The sequence below is a fragment of the Anguilla anguilla genome, chromosome 1 (assembly GCF_013347855.1).
Source record: "Anguilla anguilla isolate fAngAng1 chromosome 1, fAngAng1.pri, whole genome shotgun sequence".
Classification (NCBI taxonomy): Eukaryota; Metazoa; Chordata; class Actinopteri; order Anguilliformes; family Anguillidae; genus Anguilla; species Anguilla anguilla.
Window position 1 is genome coordinate 83,909,848 of NC_049201.1, and position 21,195 is coordinate 83,931,042.

General features: G+C 38.6%; 2 protein-coding genes across 2 annotated transcripts in view; one reads left to right on the top strand and one right to left on the bottom strand.

Annotated features, from left to right (window-relative positions):
- The window catches only part of LOC118232142 (basement membrane-specific heparan sulfate proteoglycan core protein-like), a 1,449,502-nt gene that overhangs the window by 1,168,249 nt on the left and 260,058 nt on the right, over window positions 1-21,195 (top strand). The window lies entirely within an intron of this gene.
- On the bottom strand, window positions 1,417-21,060 carry LOC118232253 (B-cell receptor CD22-like). The gene is made up of 8 exons (XM_035427073.1): window positions 18,746-21,060; window positions 16,304-16,409; window positions 13,537-13,608; window positions 13,007-13,270; window positions 12,152-12,421; window positions 11,283-11,552; window positions 2,784-2,790; window positions 1,417-1,708 (listed from the first exon to the last, which is right to left on the bottom strand). Exons 2-6 carry the CDS (start codon window positions 16,344-16,346, stop codon window positions 11,509-11,511), a joined length of 693 nt encoding a protein of 230 aa, XP_035282964.1. The 5' UTR covers window positions 16,347-16,409; window positions 18,746-21,060; the 3' UTR covers window positions 1,417-1,708; window positions 2,784-2,790; window positions 11,283-11,508.

Here is a 21,195-nt window from a genome sequence, read left to right on the forward strand (position 1 = left end):
ATTGATCTGAAATGTACATACAGGACTCATCGATTTTAATAATTGCCCCATCTACAGGTAGATTGAATGTATTGCATCCATCTATCCCTCCTTGGTAATTTTTACTGCCACAATCAGCTTGCTTTACCATTGCTACCATACATTGCTCAGTCGTGTTTATGTTTCATGCATCAAATTTTTGACATGAAGACGAAACATCAACAAAACGCTGCTGTAGCTTAGCCTATAACCCGCTTATTAACATAAAGATTGTACACACACTACTTTCACAGAAGATGAAAGGAGTGGACAGGCGTAGTTTTCGTATCTTTGTGTATGGCAGCAGTGCAGTATGGTGGTTTGGGGGTCCAGAGTGTGACTCTGGGAGCTCTGAGGTTGCAGTTTCCATCCCCACCTGGAGCACTGCTCTGGGGCCCCAAAGCGGGAAATGTGAGGTGCCCCTGCTTGGCTCTTTTGTGCAGAGCGGGCACGGCTGTGGGTGAAGCTGCCTAATTTCAGGCGAGAGCCACCCTGACCACAGACAGTTAATGCGCTGCTCACTTCCTGCAGCCTGTTCTATTCTTTATTTTATTCCACATCTCAGTTCAGTTCTGCTGGTGCAGCGCTGTTTCTGTGGTTGATGTTCATGTGACCTTCTAGAACTTTGGTTTGGTTTGGCTTTGCCTGTTATACGGTCCATCATGCACATAATTAGTTGCAATTTCAATGCTTATATTTCATAAAGATGATTTTTACCACATACAGCCGACTGGATTATTGTATCTTTCACATTTCACAGAGATGAAATAGATGCCCACACATGAATATAATGGAATTCATATGAATGTTATTTTTTTTATATATTTTATATTATTTATTTTTTTTTATAATTTTTTTTTTGGGGGGGGGGGGGGGGGGGTTTGCAGGCAAAATATGATGGCCGTATAAAGAAAATAATGATAATCTTTATCAAAACAGAGGTTCAAGATTCACAGTGCTTTACAATGCTCAATTAAATCATAATATATTGATAGACATAATAAAACAATGTATGTAAAGAAAACAAATAATAAGATGCATTATTTCAAATAGCTAAACAGACAGAAAGTAAAGTTGGGGTCAATACAACAAGGCAATGTAAAATGTCAAACTAAAACACTGTTTTAAAGGATTTTGGACCTTGCCTTTAAAAGTGACTTGAGATTGGAGACTATAATCTACATTAATCTGCATTATATTCTTCCCATTTAATGTAACAGAGTACATGCGCATGTACATGAGTTATGAGCGTGTGTGTAACTAGGTTATATAAACGTGTAATGGTGTCACTGGAGCATGTATGCAGCAGGGTTACATGAACATGCATGTTGCAGCAGGGTTACATGAACATGCATGTTGCAGCAGGGTTACATGAACATGCATGTTGCAGCAGGGTTACATGAACATGCATGTTGCGGCAGGGTTACATGAACATGCATGTTGCAGCAGGGTTACAGTACTTTGGGAAAAATCCTCCACCAACAGCTCTTTATAAGATGGATAAGATAGCAGAAACATACAGCAGTTCTGTAAAGTTAAAGACAAAAAGAGACTCTTTCATCCTGATCTCCATCATTTCTCATTCTCTGCAGATTCTCTCCTCTGTGTGTTTTAATCTCACACTGAGGCCTCGTCAGCTCTCTGAAGCGCAGAGTTTGTGTCGCTGGCTGCGTTTGTCACTCTCTGAAGGCTGTGAGACACAGGAAGAGACTCAGTCAGACATAAGTGCGCCTCCAGTTGCACTGTTAAAAGGGAACCAGAGTGGCCACACAGTGCTGTAAATAAACAGACATAGCATTTCAAATAAGTGCATGCATAAAGGTAGGAATGTCAATGCAACACTTAGAAAATCACTTAAATCACAGTTAAATATAAGTTAGGTGTGTAGACCCGCAAAATAACTAGATGCGGGCATGCATACGCTTATTCCCCAAAATATATAAACTACAATCAAAATGGTTGAGATGTACTGTAGGTGATATAAACCAAAAATAAGCAAATAGCGTGCATTGTATATGAAATACAAACATGAAAATATACAGTGTGTCAAATACAAGCAAGTGTGCACAGAGTCACGGAGATGTGTTCCCACTGGGAAGGGATGAACAAGTAACCAGAGACCTCTGACATAAGTTTGAATGAGTGCCTGTTGCATCAGTTGAAGCTTTGATTCGTCCATTTTAGTGTGACCTTAAATTTTAAAAGTATGCTTTACTGTTCCATACTGGAACTGAGTTTACTTGGTCTGGAAATGAAAAGAGCCTCTTACTGGTTCAGGGGGTTCAGGCAGGTGCCTATAGTCTTTCCTGAACTCCACCCCAACCGAAACGGACCTTCATCCCTATTCCTAGAGTATCTCAGAGTAAGAGAGCTGATCTCAGATCATGTTTCCTCTCTTGATATCCAAGCTTTATCCATAATGGCCTAAAGGCAAAACTGATCCTAGATCAGACCGATTCTCTAAGATGGTTTATGAACCATAGAGTTGTGCTTGGAGGTTCTGGGCAAGTGAGTCATACTTTCTAATCTGGATGATGGCTGCTGTGGTCCAGGCCATACATTGTAGTGATACTATGACTCAGATACTATGACTCCAGGGGTGAGAAAGTAAAGCCCTGCCATGTTTCTTCTGCCCATGAACTCATCCAGCTGATTTCACTAATCAGTTCTTCCTCCTGGCTGAAGAATTGTGCTGATGAGCAAATCCAGATGATTGGAACAGAATCCTGGGGACAACTTTTACTTTCTGAACCTAGATTTTCCACCTCTGCTCTGATTACCACAATATGATCAAATATGCAAGCCATCTGTAACAAATAATGAAACAGGAACAATCACCCTTCTTCAAAACGATAGAGGTGTTGACATCGGTAGGCCTGACATCGGTAGATAACAGTAACCACCAATAATTGTGAGATTCATGAGCACAGAAAGTCTTGCTTAGTAGCAAGCTTTGCTGCACAGTAGCATTAAGCCAATCAAGAGCGAGTATCTGAGGTATACTGTCAGCTGAAAACTGTTATGTTTTGCTTGCAGTGAAAACAAACTGCTTTCATTAAAATATGTGGCACCAGAATATTCTGGTTCTGAGACAGCTCTGATCATTTAGTAAAACCACAGATATTTATATCATGCCTCTGTCTCAGTCTTAAAGCTGAGTGTGAAGAGGAACTTCTTATAAGTTCACTCTTTTTCCCCCTCTCTCTTCAGATGAGAAACGTTGCACTACTCTAAGCTAATGTACTGTAGAACATTATTTTATGGAAATGATATACACTCCTTTCTCCTTTATAAAGCAATTTAAATGTATTCACTTTTACTTCTTATTGAGTTAATGGAGAGAGTTAATTGGAGCCAAATCTCTAATGAGTTATTGTAAATATGTAAATGGTGCCCCCTAGTGGCTACCTGAATAATGATGTTGGGCTGCGTTGCCAATAATTAGAGCAGGTGTGCATTTGAACTGAGAAGACGCTGCGGACATACAGTGTTCTACGGCTATACAAGGCTTCGCATTGCTCTACCTACACACTGTCTTTGAATTTAATGCATTGAAAGAAATACTGGCCTAAATAATTTGATTGTGTTTTACTTTTGATTTAGGCTATTTTCGATTTGAGGAACAACATTATTTGCCTTTGATACGTTTCTTTATTTTGATGCATGCATCGTAGCCTTTTGTTTGAGTGTTCATTGAAGGCCATTGCACTACACACCGCATGCACACTCATACATACAAACAAACAACCTGCTTTGCGGAAATTCCGAAATCAACTATCAAGACCATAGCAAACGTGAGTACAAGGCAAAAAAGGTGTTTTGTGAGGTGAAGCACGTAGAGCTGTCCCAAAGGCGTCTTACATGGCTTACATTGAATTTGCAAAACAGAAAGCCATTACAAAGGGAGACTAATAAACAGAAACACATGCTGATAAATACTGTATATGTAGACTGAAACATCAGAACTACATTTTGGAATAATCCCAAACAATTTATCTGGCACAGAGAGGTCGATTGCCAACAAGGATTTGAAGAGCATGGCTGCATCAGATTGAAAATACTCATTAGAATACACATATACAGGTCTTGATTATTATTTACACTGAAAAATGAATGGCAGAAACAAAGATTGTCAGAGTATTCGATTTATTAGCATAAATACCAGACTAACAAATACTACACAAGCTCACACAGTGAGTTAATGTGCTGCTAATGTCCCTAAATGCTCAGGCTTTAATGAAGAGCTCACACAGTCCAGACAGCAGATACTCAAACAGGCTGTGACTTGATGAATGTTATTTGTATGGAAGAAATAGCGATCATTTATACATTTTATTTTTGTATTTGATTCCAGTTTAATCTTCATTCACTACAAAATGCTGTAACACAATATAGACTAAATTAAGTAATATGATAATACATTTACCGGGAGAGAGTTCTGATCTGGCCTCAGTGGTTTACTAATGAGCCATTAGTATAAAACAGCCTTACTGATAGAGCAGTGTGCTGAATATGACCGTGAAGAAAGTTCTTCACGCTAAATATAAAAGTAGAATGTGATTGACTGGCTGGTGCAGATCTGACTCACTTCCCCTTTTTCATGTCTTGCACATTTTAGAAGTTAACTGATAAAAATGGCAGAACAACCGCAGTCATTAGCTTTGCTTCTGGTCAGGACTAACAGTGCATTTTTAAAAGGCTGGGTAACTCCACTCTCTTATTGAGATTCAGATACCAATATGAATATCAATGACAACAGCTGTTCTTAATCCCAATTAATTGCATTTATGTTTATTTTGGATATTATAAAATAAACATAACAATTCTGCTTACAGGCATAACTCCTGATCCATTTTGACATATGCAATAATGAAGTCAAACTTTGCATTTGTAAATATTCCTGAATCCACACGCTCTATAAGACAGACATGCTGACGCGCACACTTCAATGCACACGCATGCACACGCATGCACACGCATGTAAACAACATGGCGTAAGGCCGTGGGTGAGTGCTTCGTCGTTGCCGTGTTTCTGTAGCGTGAGCAAATACTCGGAAACAGCCAGCCAGCACAGGGATTCCGCCTTTGACTTGTTTATTCCTTGGAAATGTGCGGACGGGCTATCACTACTGTAACTTACAATACAGCACTGCTTATCGATCACTCTTAAAACTGTCTGGAAAGCTGGCTACCTTCCCTCCAACAAAAATACCTGAACAACACTCCCCCGTCTCCGTGCCTTTTTCTGTGCCCCCACCCCCCCAATTTGCACCACTCCCTCTCTCTACACTTACAGAGGCCTTCCCAGTCCACAAACCATTTAAATGGGTACAGCAGTTCAATCACACATCTCACATAAGCACATGTATGAATTCACTTGAGACCTTTATTCTATTCACTGATGTGCAATTAATACAGACATTGGTTCTGTTTTTTTTTAAAATGTTTTTTAAATTTCAGCATTTCTGTCTGTTCCCAGATGAATTTTGTTTTTATTTCAGATCTTGTAAAACAATAACAAATAAAAATATGCATCCAGCTGCATGTGCATGACTGAATTAAAACATCTGTGACTGCATTGGCAATGTGAACTAAAGCTACTAGCAGGAAGCTATCTGCTAATGCACACATTGTTGCTAAGGTCTGAGGCTTGTCCTATTCCAATACATGTACAGTATAAACAGTCTGTAAAAGCAGAAGAGCTTAATATTAATGAGTCTGCAAAAGGTGTGATAGGCATCAGGCACAGGTGAACACTTTTAGGTTCAGGAGCCCCATACAAAAAACCATTACCTAAACCAGATTACTTAATTCAGCTTCGCAAAAGATCTTGGGGGAAATCGATCTGAAACGCTCATAGAGGACTCATGTATTGCACTAATAGTGCCATCTACAGGCAGAAAAGGTGCACTGCATTCATCTCTCCTCCTGAGGTTAATTTCACTGCCACAAACAGAATGTTTAAAGGAGTACCATGGTGATTTTCACACTTTCTCGGTTTTATGTGCTATTTGCACAAGAGGCATTGAAGAAACACAATGAGCAAAGTATTAAATATGTCCGTTCTGTATTCTTGGAGAAATATGCGTTTTAAATTCATCGTCCTATTTTCAACCGGTTGAGAAAGTTGTCATTTTGCTACGTCATTAATACAGTAACCACTCCCATTTCCACGCCCCGTAAAGAAATCTGACAGGACACACCGTCCTGCTGTTCAGACAATGCAAATATTTGACTAACGTTAGGTTCACTTAAATTAGAGTGCCTTTAGATTATTTCTGGTTATATTCATTTAGCTAGCTAGCTAACGTTAGCTAGCTAGGAGGTTTGCTTTCATAAGGCAATGTTATCGATAACGTTAGCTTGCTAGTTTGCTTTTATGAGGACGTTATAGTTGTGCTTTTATCTTAACTTGGCTAGCTAGATATCAAAAATTATCATTAGATATAAGTCAACGTCCTTACCTTAGCTATCTACCGATACTTGATATACTAGCCCTACTAAGCTAGCTAGCTTGTGAAAATTCAGTCTCCCAAAGAGAGCGCATATCATGGGGGTAGCTATGGTAACGGGGCACGGTCTGTCAATCATAGCTAACTGACAGTTCTCATTACCACGCCCAGACGGTTCGGGTGAATTTTTATCGTGGGAAATTTAGGCTTAGAAAAATACGTTTTAAAGTACATTGAAATGACTGAAGAATAAAAAAATTATGCACATTTGTTTTGTTGTTGCCTGAAGACAACTGGGAAGTGTCACGTTCAACCACCATGGTACTCCTTTAACCTTTTTTTTTTTTTTTTTTTTTTTTTTTTTTTTTTACAGTATGAAAAAAAAAATATTTTCTATGTATTTCATTTAACTCAATGTGGTGCAGGTCTCACCCCGTACTAAAACATAAATGACAGTACTGATGACATCATTTGCTAAATTTTTCCACTGGGTTCCTTACCCATCCTGTGTCTGCTATATATATATATATATATATATATATATTATATATATATATATATAAGCCTTGTTTTCATATGGAAATCCAGCAGGCCCTGTGGGATGTTTTTTTTAAAGTACCTGTTTAGTGCCTTACCTGCACATGTTCTATTCCATCAGCCGAACCCAGGGGGTAACACCTACAGTACACGGTTTACTTACAAAATTCTTCAAGCATAGGTTCATTTTGTTTGTTTCATTAAACGATTGTTAAAAAAAATTCAAGGAATGCTCTGAATTCTGACGTTTAGCAATACAAAAAATAAACACTAAGAATGTGAAAAACAAATTCACCTCATGTGAATATATACTTTAGATGGGATCAGTTCAGTAATAAGCATAATATAATCACAAAATGTGCACAGGAATGTCATAATAATGTAAATGTTATACAAGTATTAATAAAAAAATTTAAAAAATTGAATTATATACAAAGCTCAATTCTCCAGTATATTTGGCCAACGAATACATTCAGCAATGATAATGGCTTTCAGGCACCAACATCATGATAATACTTTGTGTACAATATGAAGGCATGAGCTGTTATGCATGAAAATGTTGATAGAATGCCAAAGGAATGATCCATTCTGAGTACATCTTCGCAGACTCCAATAACCACAGTCATCCTGGTCATGTGACAAAGGCACAGTTATGTGACCTGAGTTCATGAGGAGAGTTTATGTTCACTGGTTTTAATAAATACTTTTAAATGTATCATCCAGTGAAGAAAATGTTTGGTTCTTACCGCTTGAGGATTACTTTGCAGACAATTTGCTGTTTAAAGTTCAAGAAAAAACACAGGAAATGCTCACAAATTAAAAGAAATGTCCAAATTTACACTGAATAACCAGCATTGGTCCACAGTTCATGAAGCAAGATATCTTCCTGGTTTATTTTCACATGTCCAGTTTTCGAAGTGTGCTGTAGAGAACACAGTCTTCCTTTACGGATGGGGCTGGTGATCTGCATTGAGAAAACAGCGCATTTAGACTCTATTAAAGTCACAGACATTCTCATTCTCATTTCAGTCAATCCTGCCTGAGCCTTTATCACATTTAGACACACCTTGCAACATGAAGCACAAGCAGAAGCTTTAGCCACAGAACAGTTATCTGGAATTTTGGAAAACATTACATCACTGTGATGTCATAGGCTGAGGTCACACAGCAGGGAGATGAAAAGAGAAGAAAGTTGACAAGCAGAACAAACCAAATGATGAATCTAGATCAGCGGAACATCCAGTCCTCATATTACCACGTTCTTCTTTTGACCAGGCAGAGAAGTTCTTAGCAAAGCAGCAGCGAGAGATTACTACATTTTAAAATACTTGAACTGGGCTTTGGGACTGCAACAAACAAGCAACCAAAATATAGAAATAGTGTTCATCAAGGCAACACCCAGTCCTACGAACACATACATATATAAACTGTTACAGATGTACTGAGAAGTACTGGAATCTCAGAAATGCTCATTTGCATTTTTTTCTGAAATGCTCATTTGTATTTTGTTTCCAGGGTTTGTTTTGTACATGCTTACATGTCCAAGTGTTATGGATGCACGTTTTTTGGCTATCATTAATTTCTAATATTGTACACGCTGATGTAAATGTAGCACATCTACTACGGTTAGAATCTAAATAATTCTTTATGTTTTTTTCCAATATAAATCACAGCACAACCATCTCAGCTCTCCCCAGTGAGACACTCTGGTCTATCCAGTGAGACACTCTGGTCTATCCAGTGAGACACTCTGGTCTGTCCAGTGAGACACTCTGGTCTATCCAGTGAGACACTCTGGTCTATCCAGTGAGACACTCTGGTCTGTCCAGTGAGACACTCTGGTCTATCCAGTGAGGGTCATTCTCCTGCTGACTCCATAGAGGCCTCGTCTGGCTCCAGTCAGAGAGAGCAGTCTATGATAAAAGCTTCTGGAGAGAGATAATAGACCTGACACAGCGACAGTCAGCACAGGTAGTATAAAGGTGGGATATTCTCACCTGGGGGCAGCACTGGAGGGGCGGAACTGGATGCTGGCATACTGAACACCCTCCTCACACTGGGGGAGTGGATTTTGAACAGTGGAGGGTAGAAGCTCTTCCTGGTTGCGGGTGTTAGCGGGCTGAACAGAGGCGTAGAGGGGAACTTCACCGTCTTCTCTGTCCATATCCTGTGTTCCAGTGTGACTCATTGCCATCCCTGAGACGTTGCCATAAATGGGGCTTTTATTCCCCTGCAGGGTAAAGAAAAGAGGCAGGAGAAGGATGGGAAAGATCCACAGAAAGTACCTGTTCATTTCAGTGAGCTCCTCAGAGCTGGAGTGAGCTACTCGCCCCCATTAACTCCAAAACATGCATTTAACCTGATATAAAAAAATCAGCTAATGAATCAATGTTTTATTTCAAATAAATGCCATCAGCAGAACCAGACATTCAGATGTAATACACTTAATACAATTTATTTTGTCTCTAACATGACCAATTTTACAGTGGGTTTTCTTAAAATCATGGAAAGATTTCACACTGAAATACTCATTCATATATTCATTTCAAAGTATATATTTTCAATAACCAATAGCAAGGACACCTTCATCACAACAATAATCTCTTTGTATTTATTCACTGAAATCAGGTGAATACAACACATAAAGTACAAGTCACTCTCCCTGCCTCTGTATGTAATGAACAGATTATTATATGCACAAAAGCAGTATTGTACGGTGTAGCATGTTTCTGTCATATACTACAAACCCATTTGAGAAACCAAAACTGTCCTTTACAGGGGAACACACATAATTAACTCTGGATCAATTTCCATTAAGCATGTCAACACACTGAAAAATGACACAGAGATCATAACCTCTGTACATAATCTAATAAACCTTCAAGGCCATTTGGCACACACTGCTCTGCTTTCTACTTATTTGTAAGAAAGGTGCTATATAAATAAATAAATCATGTCTTTTGTATTGCATGATTACTGTTATAAAGCATTATGAGTGTTAAACAGTCTTCATAACTCTAATTATACTGTATTATGAGCAGACTATAAGGCATTATAAGTAGTATATAATGGATTATAGACAGGCATCATAGAAAGTGTTATTGAATTTCAGTTTTTACTTAAAAAATGTATACAAATAAAATTATATTACATCCATAGATAAATACATGTATGCGCATATGCAGATGATTTCATTGACTCACCTGCCTGCCCCTTTTTGTCTCATTTGTTGATTTTCTCCTCCTGATTATTCAGAAAAAAATAATAAAAATAAAAAGTAAATCTACCTTCAGACAAATATTTAAAGAACCCCCTCTTGTGCAAACAACAATTTGCATTTGTTTGAATGATGTGTATTGCTGAGGCAGTAGTGTCCATGTATGTGTGTATTTTTTATTATTCAGATGTCATTTGGTCACAGGAAATGAGCTTGAGTTATAAGAGGTTTCTTCCTGCCCCGTAAATGTAGTTCTGCTTTATTCAGACCAACACATGGGCAAATTGATGCGTTTGACAAGACTTTGTTATGGTCTGTAACTGTCCACATGATTCATATTAAGAACAAGCTTTAAGGGGATTCTGTTACCACATCATACAGGTTTGATAACCCTAATTGGGACACTAAAACGCATCAGTCAGAGTTTATAAAATTGACATCTCAATAAAACAAAATGTCTAATAATGCAGTGGTCTAAGCACTAATCAGACATTAGAGGGGGGAGTATGGCATCAGCATCATGTAACGTAGCTAATGATTGACAAGAACATTCCACAAAAATGTACACTTGTTTTAAACTATGAGTCTAAATCAGACATACAGCAATTCACACTGGAGTGACTACAGACCGACTCATTTACAACCACGTACCTCACGCACACAACACCCAGAAACACAAGAGCCAAAATGGCAGCCACTCCCACAGCTGCAGCCGCGATCAGTGACTGACCTCCTAAGTCAGAGAGATGTAGCCCTGTCAGTTATGATATAGCAGTGTTCATTTCATAACATGTCTCACCAAGGTCCTTAAGGCGAAAGTTCATAAATGTTTAAATACACCCCTTATATGCCTACCTTTACTAAAAATGTCAGTACATTTGAATTTTACTGAATTCAATGCTGGCATCATGATACTTTTAGTTAAACTGCTCATCATCATTATCTACCATGATCCAATTCGGATTGTAGCACCAGTATCATGATCAGCATTGGTTTGTAGCCTATGGATCATAATCAATATCGTATAAAATATCGTATAAAATATGTTCTGGCCCTACCTTGCACTGTGACAAGTAGAGCAGAAGCATTCTGAGCTCCAAGTCTGTTCTGTGCCTCACAGTAGTACTGTCCTCTGTTCCAGGATCCAAAGTTAGAAAAGTTCAAATTCTGTCCAGATCCTGCCTGCCAGACTCCAGTGTCATTCTTCTTAAACCAGGTGTAGTTCTGCACTCGTGGGTTGGCATCGCTGCTGCAGGTCAGAGTCACTGAACTGCCCTCCACTATTTAACCAGAGGGGCTCATTGATACTGAGGTGTTCTTGGGAGCATCTGAAATCAATAGAGAAATGTGTTAAATTCCATATAATTTATCAATCTCTGTGATTTGTCTCAAATAGATTCAGAACTATTTATTGCAAAGGAAAGTTTATAATGAAGCTGAAATAGCACACTGCAAATGCTTTCTTTGTTTGGAAATGAGTAGAATTTACTGCATCCTTTTATGGGGGTTGGTGAATGGCCTTGAGACACAGGATAGAAAAGCTTTCAATAATGACAGCAGTATTTAGATAAGAAATTTTATTTAGCATTGTTTAGAAAGGTTAAAAATAGAAATAGAAACACGCAAACCTGTTTGCTTGGTTTATTAAGAGTAACGATTACTTGGTATAAAACATCTACAGTACATATGGTATGATTGTTTGCCCTGTGCAAACTCAGAATGACTACTCGTTTAACTTATGACATGTCCGTATCATCTGGCTCACTCATCATGTTAAATCAATTATATCTTCATAAGATTCTCCCTTCATTGGCCAGTGTGACTGCTTTACTCCGTGTCTTACGATTGCAAAGTTTCCTAAAGATACTTAGGAGATATTGACTCTCTTCTCTGTGTGTCTGAAGCTGAGATGCACTGATATACTCACACTGGACATCGAGGCGTTTAGGAGGAGATCTTTTTGTCCCAATCGCATTCTCTGCCTCACAGTAGTATTCTCCTACATCCTGCAGTGTGATGTTTTTAATAATGTAACTTCGTTCTGTTCCTCTCCTCAAGAATACAGATCCAGTCTTCTTTAACCAGGTGTATATCTGCACTGGTGGGTCGGCATCACTGCTGCAGGTCAGAGTCACTGACCTGCCCTCCACTATTTCACCAGAGGGGCTCACTGATACTGAGGTGATTTTGGGAGAATCTGAAAAAGAAAATAACAGGTCCTGCAGTTTTATATAGATGTCACACTGAGGTGTTCTTGGGAGCATCTAAATTAATTAGAAAAATGTGTTAAATTCAATATAATTTCTCACTCACTGTGTTGCATATCAAAGCACTAGCAGGGACATTTATTTCAAAGTAAAGTATATAATGGAGCTGAAATCCCACAATGTGAATATCCCAGTATGTCGTGCTTTGTTTTAAAATGAACTGGATATATTGCAGCTTTTTAAAGGTTAGTTCGCAAATGACTCAGGACAGGCAAGTTTTCAAAAGTGACAGCAATATTTAGATATAATCATTTTTAGCATGGCCATTAATAATGATAGCTTAATTCTGTTAATGTTCAACCACTACATGTGACATTTTTTTCCCTGTGCAAATTCAAAATGACAACATGCTTTACTTAAGACATTTCAGTGTGATCAGGCTCATCATTCTCCTCCACTGGCCAGTGTGACTGCGTTACTCAGTGTCTTACTACAGTGAAGTTGCACAAAGACACTCAGGAGATACTGACTCTCTGCTCTGTGTGTTTAAAGCTGAGATGCACTGATATACTCACACTGCACATTAAGACGTTTAGGAGGAGAGATGTTTTTCCCAATCACATTCTCTGCCTGACAGGTGTATTCTCCTGTATCCTGCAGTGTGATGTTTTTAATGGTGTTACTGGATCCTCTCCATGAGGATTCAGCCCTATTCTTCTTATACCAGGTATATCTGTGCACTCGTGGGTTGGCATTGCTGCTGCAGGTCAGAGTCACTGAACTGCCCTCCACTATTTCACCAGAGGGGCTCACTGATACTGAGACACTCTTCGGATGATCTGAAAGAGGAAATAACAGGTATTGCAGTTTTAAATAAAACCCTAACCCTTTGCAAACTCAAAATGACTACACGTTTTACCTAAGACATGTCAGTATTATCAGACTCATCACTGTATGGTAATGTAATTATATTTGATTTCTCCTCCACTGGCCAGTGTGACTGCTTTACTCAGTGTCTTACTGCTGTGAAGTTACACAAAGACACTCAGGAGATACTGACTCTCTGCTCTGTGTGTATGAAGCTGAGATGCACTGATGTACTCACATTGCACATCAAGACGTTTAGGAGGAGATCTGTCTGTCCCCATCGCATTCTCTGCCTCACAGTAGTATTCTCCTGCATCCCAGGAGTTGATTTTATTAATGGTGTAATTCCGTTCTGATCCTCTCCTCAAGAATGCAGATCCAATCTTCTTAAACCAGGTGTATCTCTGCGCTGGTGGGTTGGCATCACTGCTGCAGGTCAGAGTCACTGAACTGCCCTCCACTATTTCACCAGAGTGGCTCACAGATACTGCGGTGCTCTTAGGTGGATCTGAAAGAGAAAATAACACGTCCTGCAGTTTTATATAGATGTCACACTTACTCAGCTCAGTTATAGGAAACCCACTGTGGGTTCACAACCTCAGTTCTTCCAGCATTTCAGGCTTAATGCACAGAAATGAAGAGCCTCAAATATGGCACATCACTAGGTTTACATATACAATGTACAGTATAGATTTAATAAAGTATATACTATACTGTGACTACACTACTACATTACTCTATAATATAAACGTATGTACATAACATATATCACACTGTTTTACGTCATATTATTTAATGATATCACCCAGCAGTAAATCAAAGTGTATGTTCTACTCATTTTTATATTAACAAACAGGCCACAGCTTTCAGACATATGAGCATAGGCTATTTTCACGAAAGATGCTGCCCATCCAAGCCATTCTAAATGACAGTACAGAATTACTCACACAGCACTTTGAGATTTATATGAGCAGATCTGTCTGTCCCAATCACATTCTCTGCCTCACAATAGTATTCTCCTGCATCCCCGGATTTGATGTTATTAATGGTATAACTCCTTTTTGATGCTCTCAATGAGGATACAGTTCTATTATTCTTATACCAGGTGTATTTCTGCACTGGTGGGTTGGCATCACTGCTGCAGGTCAGAGTCACTGAACTGCCCTCCACTATTTCACCAGAGGGACTCACTGATACTGAGATGCTCTTGGGACGATCTGAAAGGGGAACAATAATTTGTAGTTTCATGTGAAATTTAAACCTGACTCAGGCAGACATAGTGTTTTCAAATCATTGCATCATAGCATGTTTTCAGGTATTGAAATTTTATCCAGTGCTTTAGTGTCAGTACATTTACATGCAGCATAAAATAATCTGTACAATTTAGTGGAAAATTATGGCTGAAATATTTCAAGAATTTTGAAAATCACAAATATTGACGACCACACAAGTTTGCCTAGCACTCACATATCACATTAAGAGCCATTGCAGGGGAATGAAGATCATAGCCTTTCACAGTACAGGTGTATCTGCCTGCATCTTCACTGCTGGCTCTGAACTGGTGACTCCGACCAGTGAAGGACAGAGGAGATCCGTCCCTGTACCAGATGAAGGCTGGGCTGCCAGTCAGAGTGCAGGTGGTGCTACAGGTCAGTCTCACACTGTGTCCCTCTGTCATTGTGTCAGGATTCACCATCACCTGTAGATCTGCAAATAGCAAATTATACCTGTAAAAAAGCTTCCATTCATACTTGTGGGAAGAAAATCCTCTGAGTTTATAGCCTAAAATAATTACCTGTAACTGCTAATGTGACACCAGGTTCTCCAGTAGAATTTTCAACATCAGTCAGGTCAGTCAGGAACCTGAATCGATATGTTCCTGAATCAGTTTCACTCAGTTGGTTTATTCTGAAAGTGCAGTCACTGTTCTGATTCCCCAGGTACTCCACACGGTCAGAGTACTCTGGGTCCTGGGACAGGTCCTCAGGCTCCTGTGGCTTGTTCCAGTGAATAAACCAGAAAGTTTTCTGCACTGTGTGAGATGTGGGATATGAGTAAGTGCAGCTCATGTCTACTGAAGACCCCTTTAAGGCACAGATTCTCTCAGGGGTGTAAGTCACTCCCCATCCCCTCTGGCTCAGAACACCTGAAAAATACAAACAAACACACACACACACACACACACACACCCTCAAACACACACACACACACACACTCAGACACACATACACGTACATACACAAACACACACACACACACATGCGCACACATACACACAAACACATGTATACATACACATACATACACACACACATGAGCACACATACACAAATGCACACACACACACACACACACAAATTCACGCACGCACACACACAAATACACTTCTCAGAAATCCTTTAAAACACAGATGTGTTGGCAACATGACAGCTAAGGGATTCAATAAACAAAACTTTAAATAAACTGCACCTAACTTCTCCAAAACTATGGAACATCAATAATTGTACTTGTATTTCAATACTAACTGATGTCAGGAGATTGCAGTAGCCTCTGATCGATGTGAGATTCGCAGGTACAGGAAGTCTTGCTTAGTAGGTAGCTTTGCTAGAATGTAGTAGCACTGAAATACTTGCGTCGTCATTCTAAGAATGCAACATGCACAATCAACAGATCTGATCATTTAGTACAGGCACAGAGATTTATATCATGCCTCTGTCTCAGTTTCAATGCTGAGTGTGAAGAGGAAATTAATCTTAAAGGTTCTCTCTTTTTTCCCCTCTCTTCAGATGAGCGATGTTGCACTACTCTAAACTAATGTACTGTAGAACATTATTTTATATTAATTATATACATTCCTTAAAGCAATTTAAATGCATTCACTTTGGCTTCTGATTGAGATAATGAAAAGAGACTAATAAATAGGAACACATGCTGATAAATACTTTATATGTAGACTGAAATATCAGAACTACATTTGGAAAAAAAAAAAAAAAAAAACAATTTACCTGACACGGAGAGGATGATTACCAACAAGGTATTGAAGAGCATGGTTGCATCAGATTGAAAATATTTATCCAAATAAACATATACAGGTCTTGATTATTATTTACACTGTGAAAATGAACAGCACAAACAAAGACTGTCAGAGTATTCTATTAATTTGCAGAAATACCAGAATAACAATTACTACACAAGCCCACACAGTGAGTTAATGTGCTGCTGATGCCTAATAATGCTTTGGGTTTTATAAAGAGCTCACACAGATTCCAGAAAGCAGAGACTCAAACAGCATTTTACTTGATGAATGTTATTTGTATGGAAAAAGCAGCAATCGTTTCTAGTCAGAAAATGCATTTTATTTTATATTTGATTCCAGTTTAATCTTCGTGCACCACAAAATACTGTAACACAATTTAGACTAAATGAAATGATATGATAACACACTTACCAAGAGAGAATTCTGATTTGGCCTCAGTGGTTTGCTAATGAGCCATTAGTATAAAACAGCCTTACAGACAGAGCAGTGTGGCTGAATGTGACCGTGAAGAAAGTACTTCACACTAAATATAAAACAATGTGTTACAGATCTGACTCACTTCCTAAAGGTCATACACGTTTTAGATTTTATCGGATACAAGCGTTTGAATAAAATATACAGAGTCTTTGCTTTGTGTCTGGACTGGACCAGTAGTGCCTTTTCAAAAAGACTGGGTAATTCTCATTTCTTTGCCCCCACTGTATTATTGAAATTCAGATGTCAATATTTATGATCATTTTGGCATATTATGCTTATAAAATAAACAAAACTAATATCTTCACAAAAATCATTCCGGATTACAACACAAACTGTTGCTAAGATCTGAGGCTTTGCCAATTCCAATACATCCATCAATCCTCTATACCCTCTTATCCTAAGCTGGAGCTGGTGCTGGAGCCTATCCAAGCATGCTTTGGGCAAGAGGCAGGAATACACTCTGGACAGGTTGCCAATCTATCGCAGGGAACACACACCATTCACTCACACATTCATACCTACGGGCAATTTAGAGTCTCCAATTGGACTATTTGCATGTTTTTGGACCCTGGGAGGCAACCGGAGTACCCGGAGGTACATGCAAACTCCAGACAGAAAGGCCCCAAACCGAGATTCGAACCCAGTGCCTTCTTGCTGTGAGGCGACAGTGCTACCCACTGCACCACCGTGCCACCCCTATCCCAATACATGTACAGTAGAGGTTAATATAAAAGTGACTGTAAAAGGTGTGATAGGAATCAGGCACAGTTAATCACTGATACATTCAGGAGCCGTATACAAAATCCATTATCTAAATCAGATTATTTAATTCAGTTTAGTAAAAGATCGTCCAAGAAATTGATCTGAAATGTACATACAGGACTCATCCATTTTAATAATTGCTCCATCTACAGGTAGATTGAATGCATTGCATCCATCTATCCATCCTAGGTAATTTTTACTGCCACAATCAGCATGCTTTACCATTGCTACCATACGTAGCTCAGTCGTGTTTATGTTTCATGCATCGGATTTTTGACATGAAGCTGGAACATCAACAAAACGCTGCTGTAGCTTAGCCTATAACCCTCGTATTAACATAAAGATTGCACACACTGTACTTTCACAGAAGATGAAAGGAGCGGACAAGCGTAGTTTTCGTATCTTTGTGTATGGCAGCAGTGCAGTATGGTGGTTTGGGGGTCCAGAGTGTGACTCTGAGGGAGTCACACTCTGGGAGCTCTGAGGTTGCAGTTTCCATCCCCACCTGGAGCACTGCTCTGGTGCCCCAAAGCGGGTACTGTGAGGTGCCCCTGCTTGGCTCTTTTGTGCAGAGTGGGCGCGGCTGTGGGTGAAGCTGCCTAATTTCAGACGAGAGCCACCCTGAAGACAGACAGTTAAAGCGCTGCTCACTTCCTGCAGCCTGTTCTATTCTTTATTTTATTTCACACCTCAGTTCAGTGTATGGTGCTGCAGAACTGTTTCTGTGGTTGATGTTCATGTGACCTTTTAGACCTTTGGTTTTGCTTTGCCTGTTATACGGTCCTTCATGCACATAATTAGTTGCATTTCAATGCTGATTTTTCATGAAGATGACTTTTACTACATACAACTTATTGTATAGTATTATTATAGTTTCTTTCACAGAGATGAACTTGATCCCCACATGTGAACTAAATGGAATGCAGGCAAAACATGGTGGCCATATGAAGATAATAATGATCATATTTTTCAGAACAGAGGTTCTAGTTTCACAGTGCTTTACAATGCTCAAATAATCCATAATACATTGATAAACAAAATAAAACAATGTATGTAAAAAAAAAATTTAAAAAAAAAATGCATTCTTTCAAATACCTAAAACCAGACAGAAACTTAAATATGGGCTCAATGCAACAAGCCAAAGTAAAATTAAAAACATATAGGAATTTACCTTTAGAAGTGACTTGAGTTTGGAGATTATAATCTGCACAGACTATAATACAATATTAAACTGTAATATCTTCAGACAGGGGTCTGGAGGGCTATACAAAGAAGACGCGCACACACACACATTATTTCAAGAATAAAATTTAGCCTCACAAAAGTTTAAATGATGGTAAAATCTATCATTTTCTTTAGGAAGAGAGCACACCAGTAAATGCAGTTCATTTACAGTTCTGCCCATGTCTTAAAGCCAAAGAAATCTACTCATCTCTGTTGCAGAGCTGAGCATGAACAGGAACTTCAGATCAATCCTATGCTCTACATTTCACAACCCTATGCTCTACATATCACAGAAGATGTGTGGTAAAAACAAATGTAAAAAGATTCTGCTCAGCCTAGAATCTCTAAACCAAATTCAAATTAAATTTCAAAATAACTTTATTTATCCATTAGGAACTTAATTTGTACAAAAGCATCAGTGCATGCTCAGCACATAACCGGACAAACGACAAACACAGATTAGACAACATACAAGTGTAGCTTAAAACAGTTGAAGATGTCCGCCAGTAGGGCATCTAAATAACGTATGTGATCATGTGCGTAAGATTTAGATTCCCATTTCCTGTAACATATGTCTGAAATTTTTTGCTTTCCCAGTCTAATGAGTAAAACAGGCTATATCAAATCATAGTAATTCTAAATAGATTTTAGCTTCTGATAGATATTGTAACCGCTGATATAAAAACATAACTTATATTATTGCCTTTTGTTTTTTAAGCCATAACCAAAATTCCACAAAATTAATCACTGATATTCAGCATTTAACAGATAACATGGAAAGTAATAAAAGAAAGAGTTACTTTCAGTAAACAATGATCTTTTTTATTTATTTATTTATTTATTTTACATTATATTAATTTTAAGAAAGCTAATTTACTGTTTTAACGAATGCTGTGCATGTTTTCCCCACTGGTCACATAGCCACCTTTCAGCAGTGAGAGAGACTGATCTCCATTAGGATCACTAGATTAGCACAGAATAAAGCACTCGCTGTAATCCGTAGATCAGAGAACAACAACACTGTACTTAAATTTCTCCACTGTTAAAAAAAATGCAATGAATTTAATCATGCAAAAATCAAAGATGTCTTCTCACAACTTCTATCAAGGCACTCTATTGAATCATATACATTATGTTACAACTCAATGAAAAAATGTGTTAACAGCCATTAAGAATAAAACAGGGCTAAATCATGCACTTACGCTGGTAGAGGAGGTGTGATCTTAACGGTTTTCAAACTGTCTGAAATGGCCCTGCTGACAGGCTAATATTTCTGAACATGGCAGACTGACTGTGATGAATGCAAAGCTTTAAGAATAATTGTTTCTATTTGTAAACATTATTACATTTTACTTTAATCAGGAGAGTCTTGTTGAAATTCAAAATCTCTTTTCTAGAGTGTCCTGGCCAAGACAGGTAGCAGCTCATGCAGTTTAACATGGTTGCAGAATGACAATATAAAATCAAATTATAGACAACAAAGATTATTTTCCAAGAATGCAACTTCACTGTGTAACTTGACATATTGGTACACAATAATGAATATAAAAACATTAAAGAGCTACATGAGCATCACAGCTGTGTAAAATATGTTAACAGTAGTTTAAAAGCCAGAAAAAAGAGGGAACCATGATCCAATGTGAATGACAATATTTTGCTGCTGTAGCCTAGCCTATAACCCCCAGATCAACATAAAGATTGCACTTACTTTTGCAGAAGATATAAGGAGTGGACAGGTGTAATTATATGTGTGAAAGTGTCACTGCTCTGGTGCCTCAAAGCGGGTACTGTGAGGTGCCCCTGCTTGGCTCTTTTGTGCAGAGGAGTAGCGGGCACGGCTGTGGGTGAAGCTGCCTAATTTCAGACGAGAGCCACCCTGACCACAGACAGTTAAAGCGCTGCTCACTTCCTGCAGCCTGTTCTATTCATTTTTTTTTTCCACATCTCAGTTCAGTGTCCGGTGGTGCAGAGCTGTTTCTGTGGTTGATGTTCATGTGACCTTTTAGAACTTTGGTTTTGCTTTGCCTGTTATACGGTCCTTCATGCACATAATTAGTTTCATTTCAATGCTGATATTTCATAAAGATGACTTCTACTACTGTTACGTCCCCAGCCTCTGCTTGCCTAGGTAGTGCAGGTGGAGGTAATACCTAATTGCTCAATTGCTTGATTGCCTCCACCTGCCTGTGGCCTAATATAAGCCCTGCAGTATGAGGCTGGGGAGATCTTCATTGAGGTTTCTTTTGTGTGGTTTGTGTTTGGTAGGTTTTTATGAGGTCTCTTTTGTTTTGTGAACTTTGTGGGTTTATGTTTGTTTTAGTTTGTGTTTTAGATTAATAAATGTCTGAGTTTGTGTTTTTAGATCAGTTTCTGTCTGGTTTTTGGTGCTTTGGACTC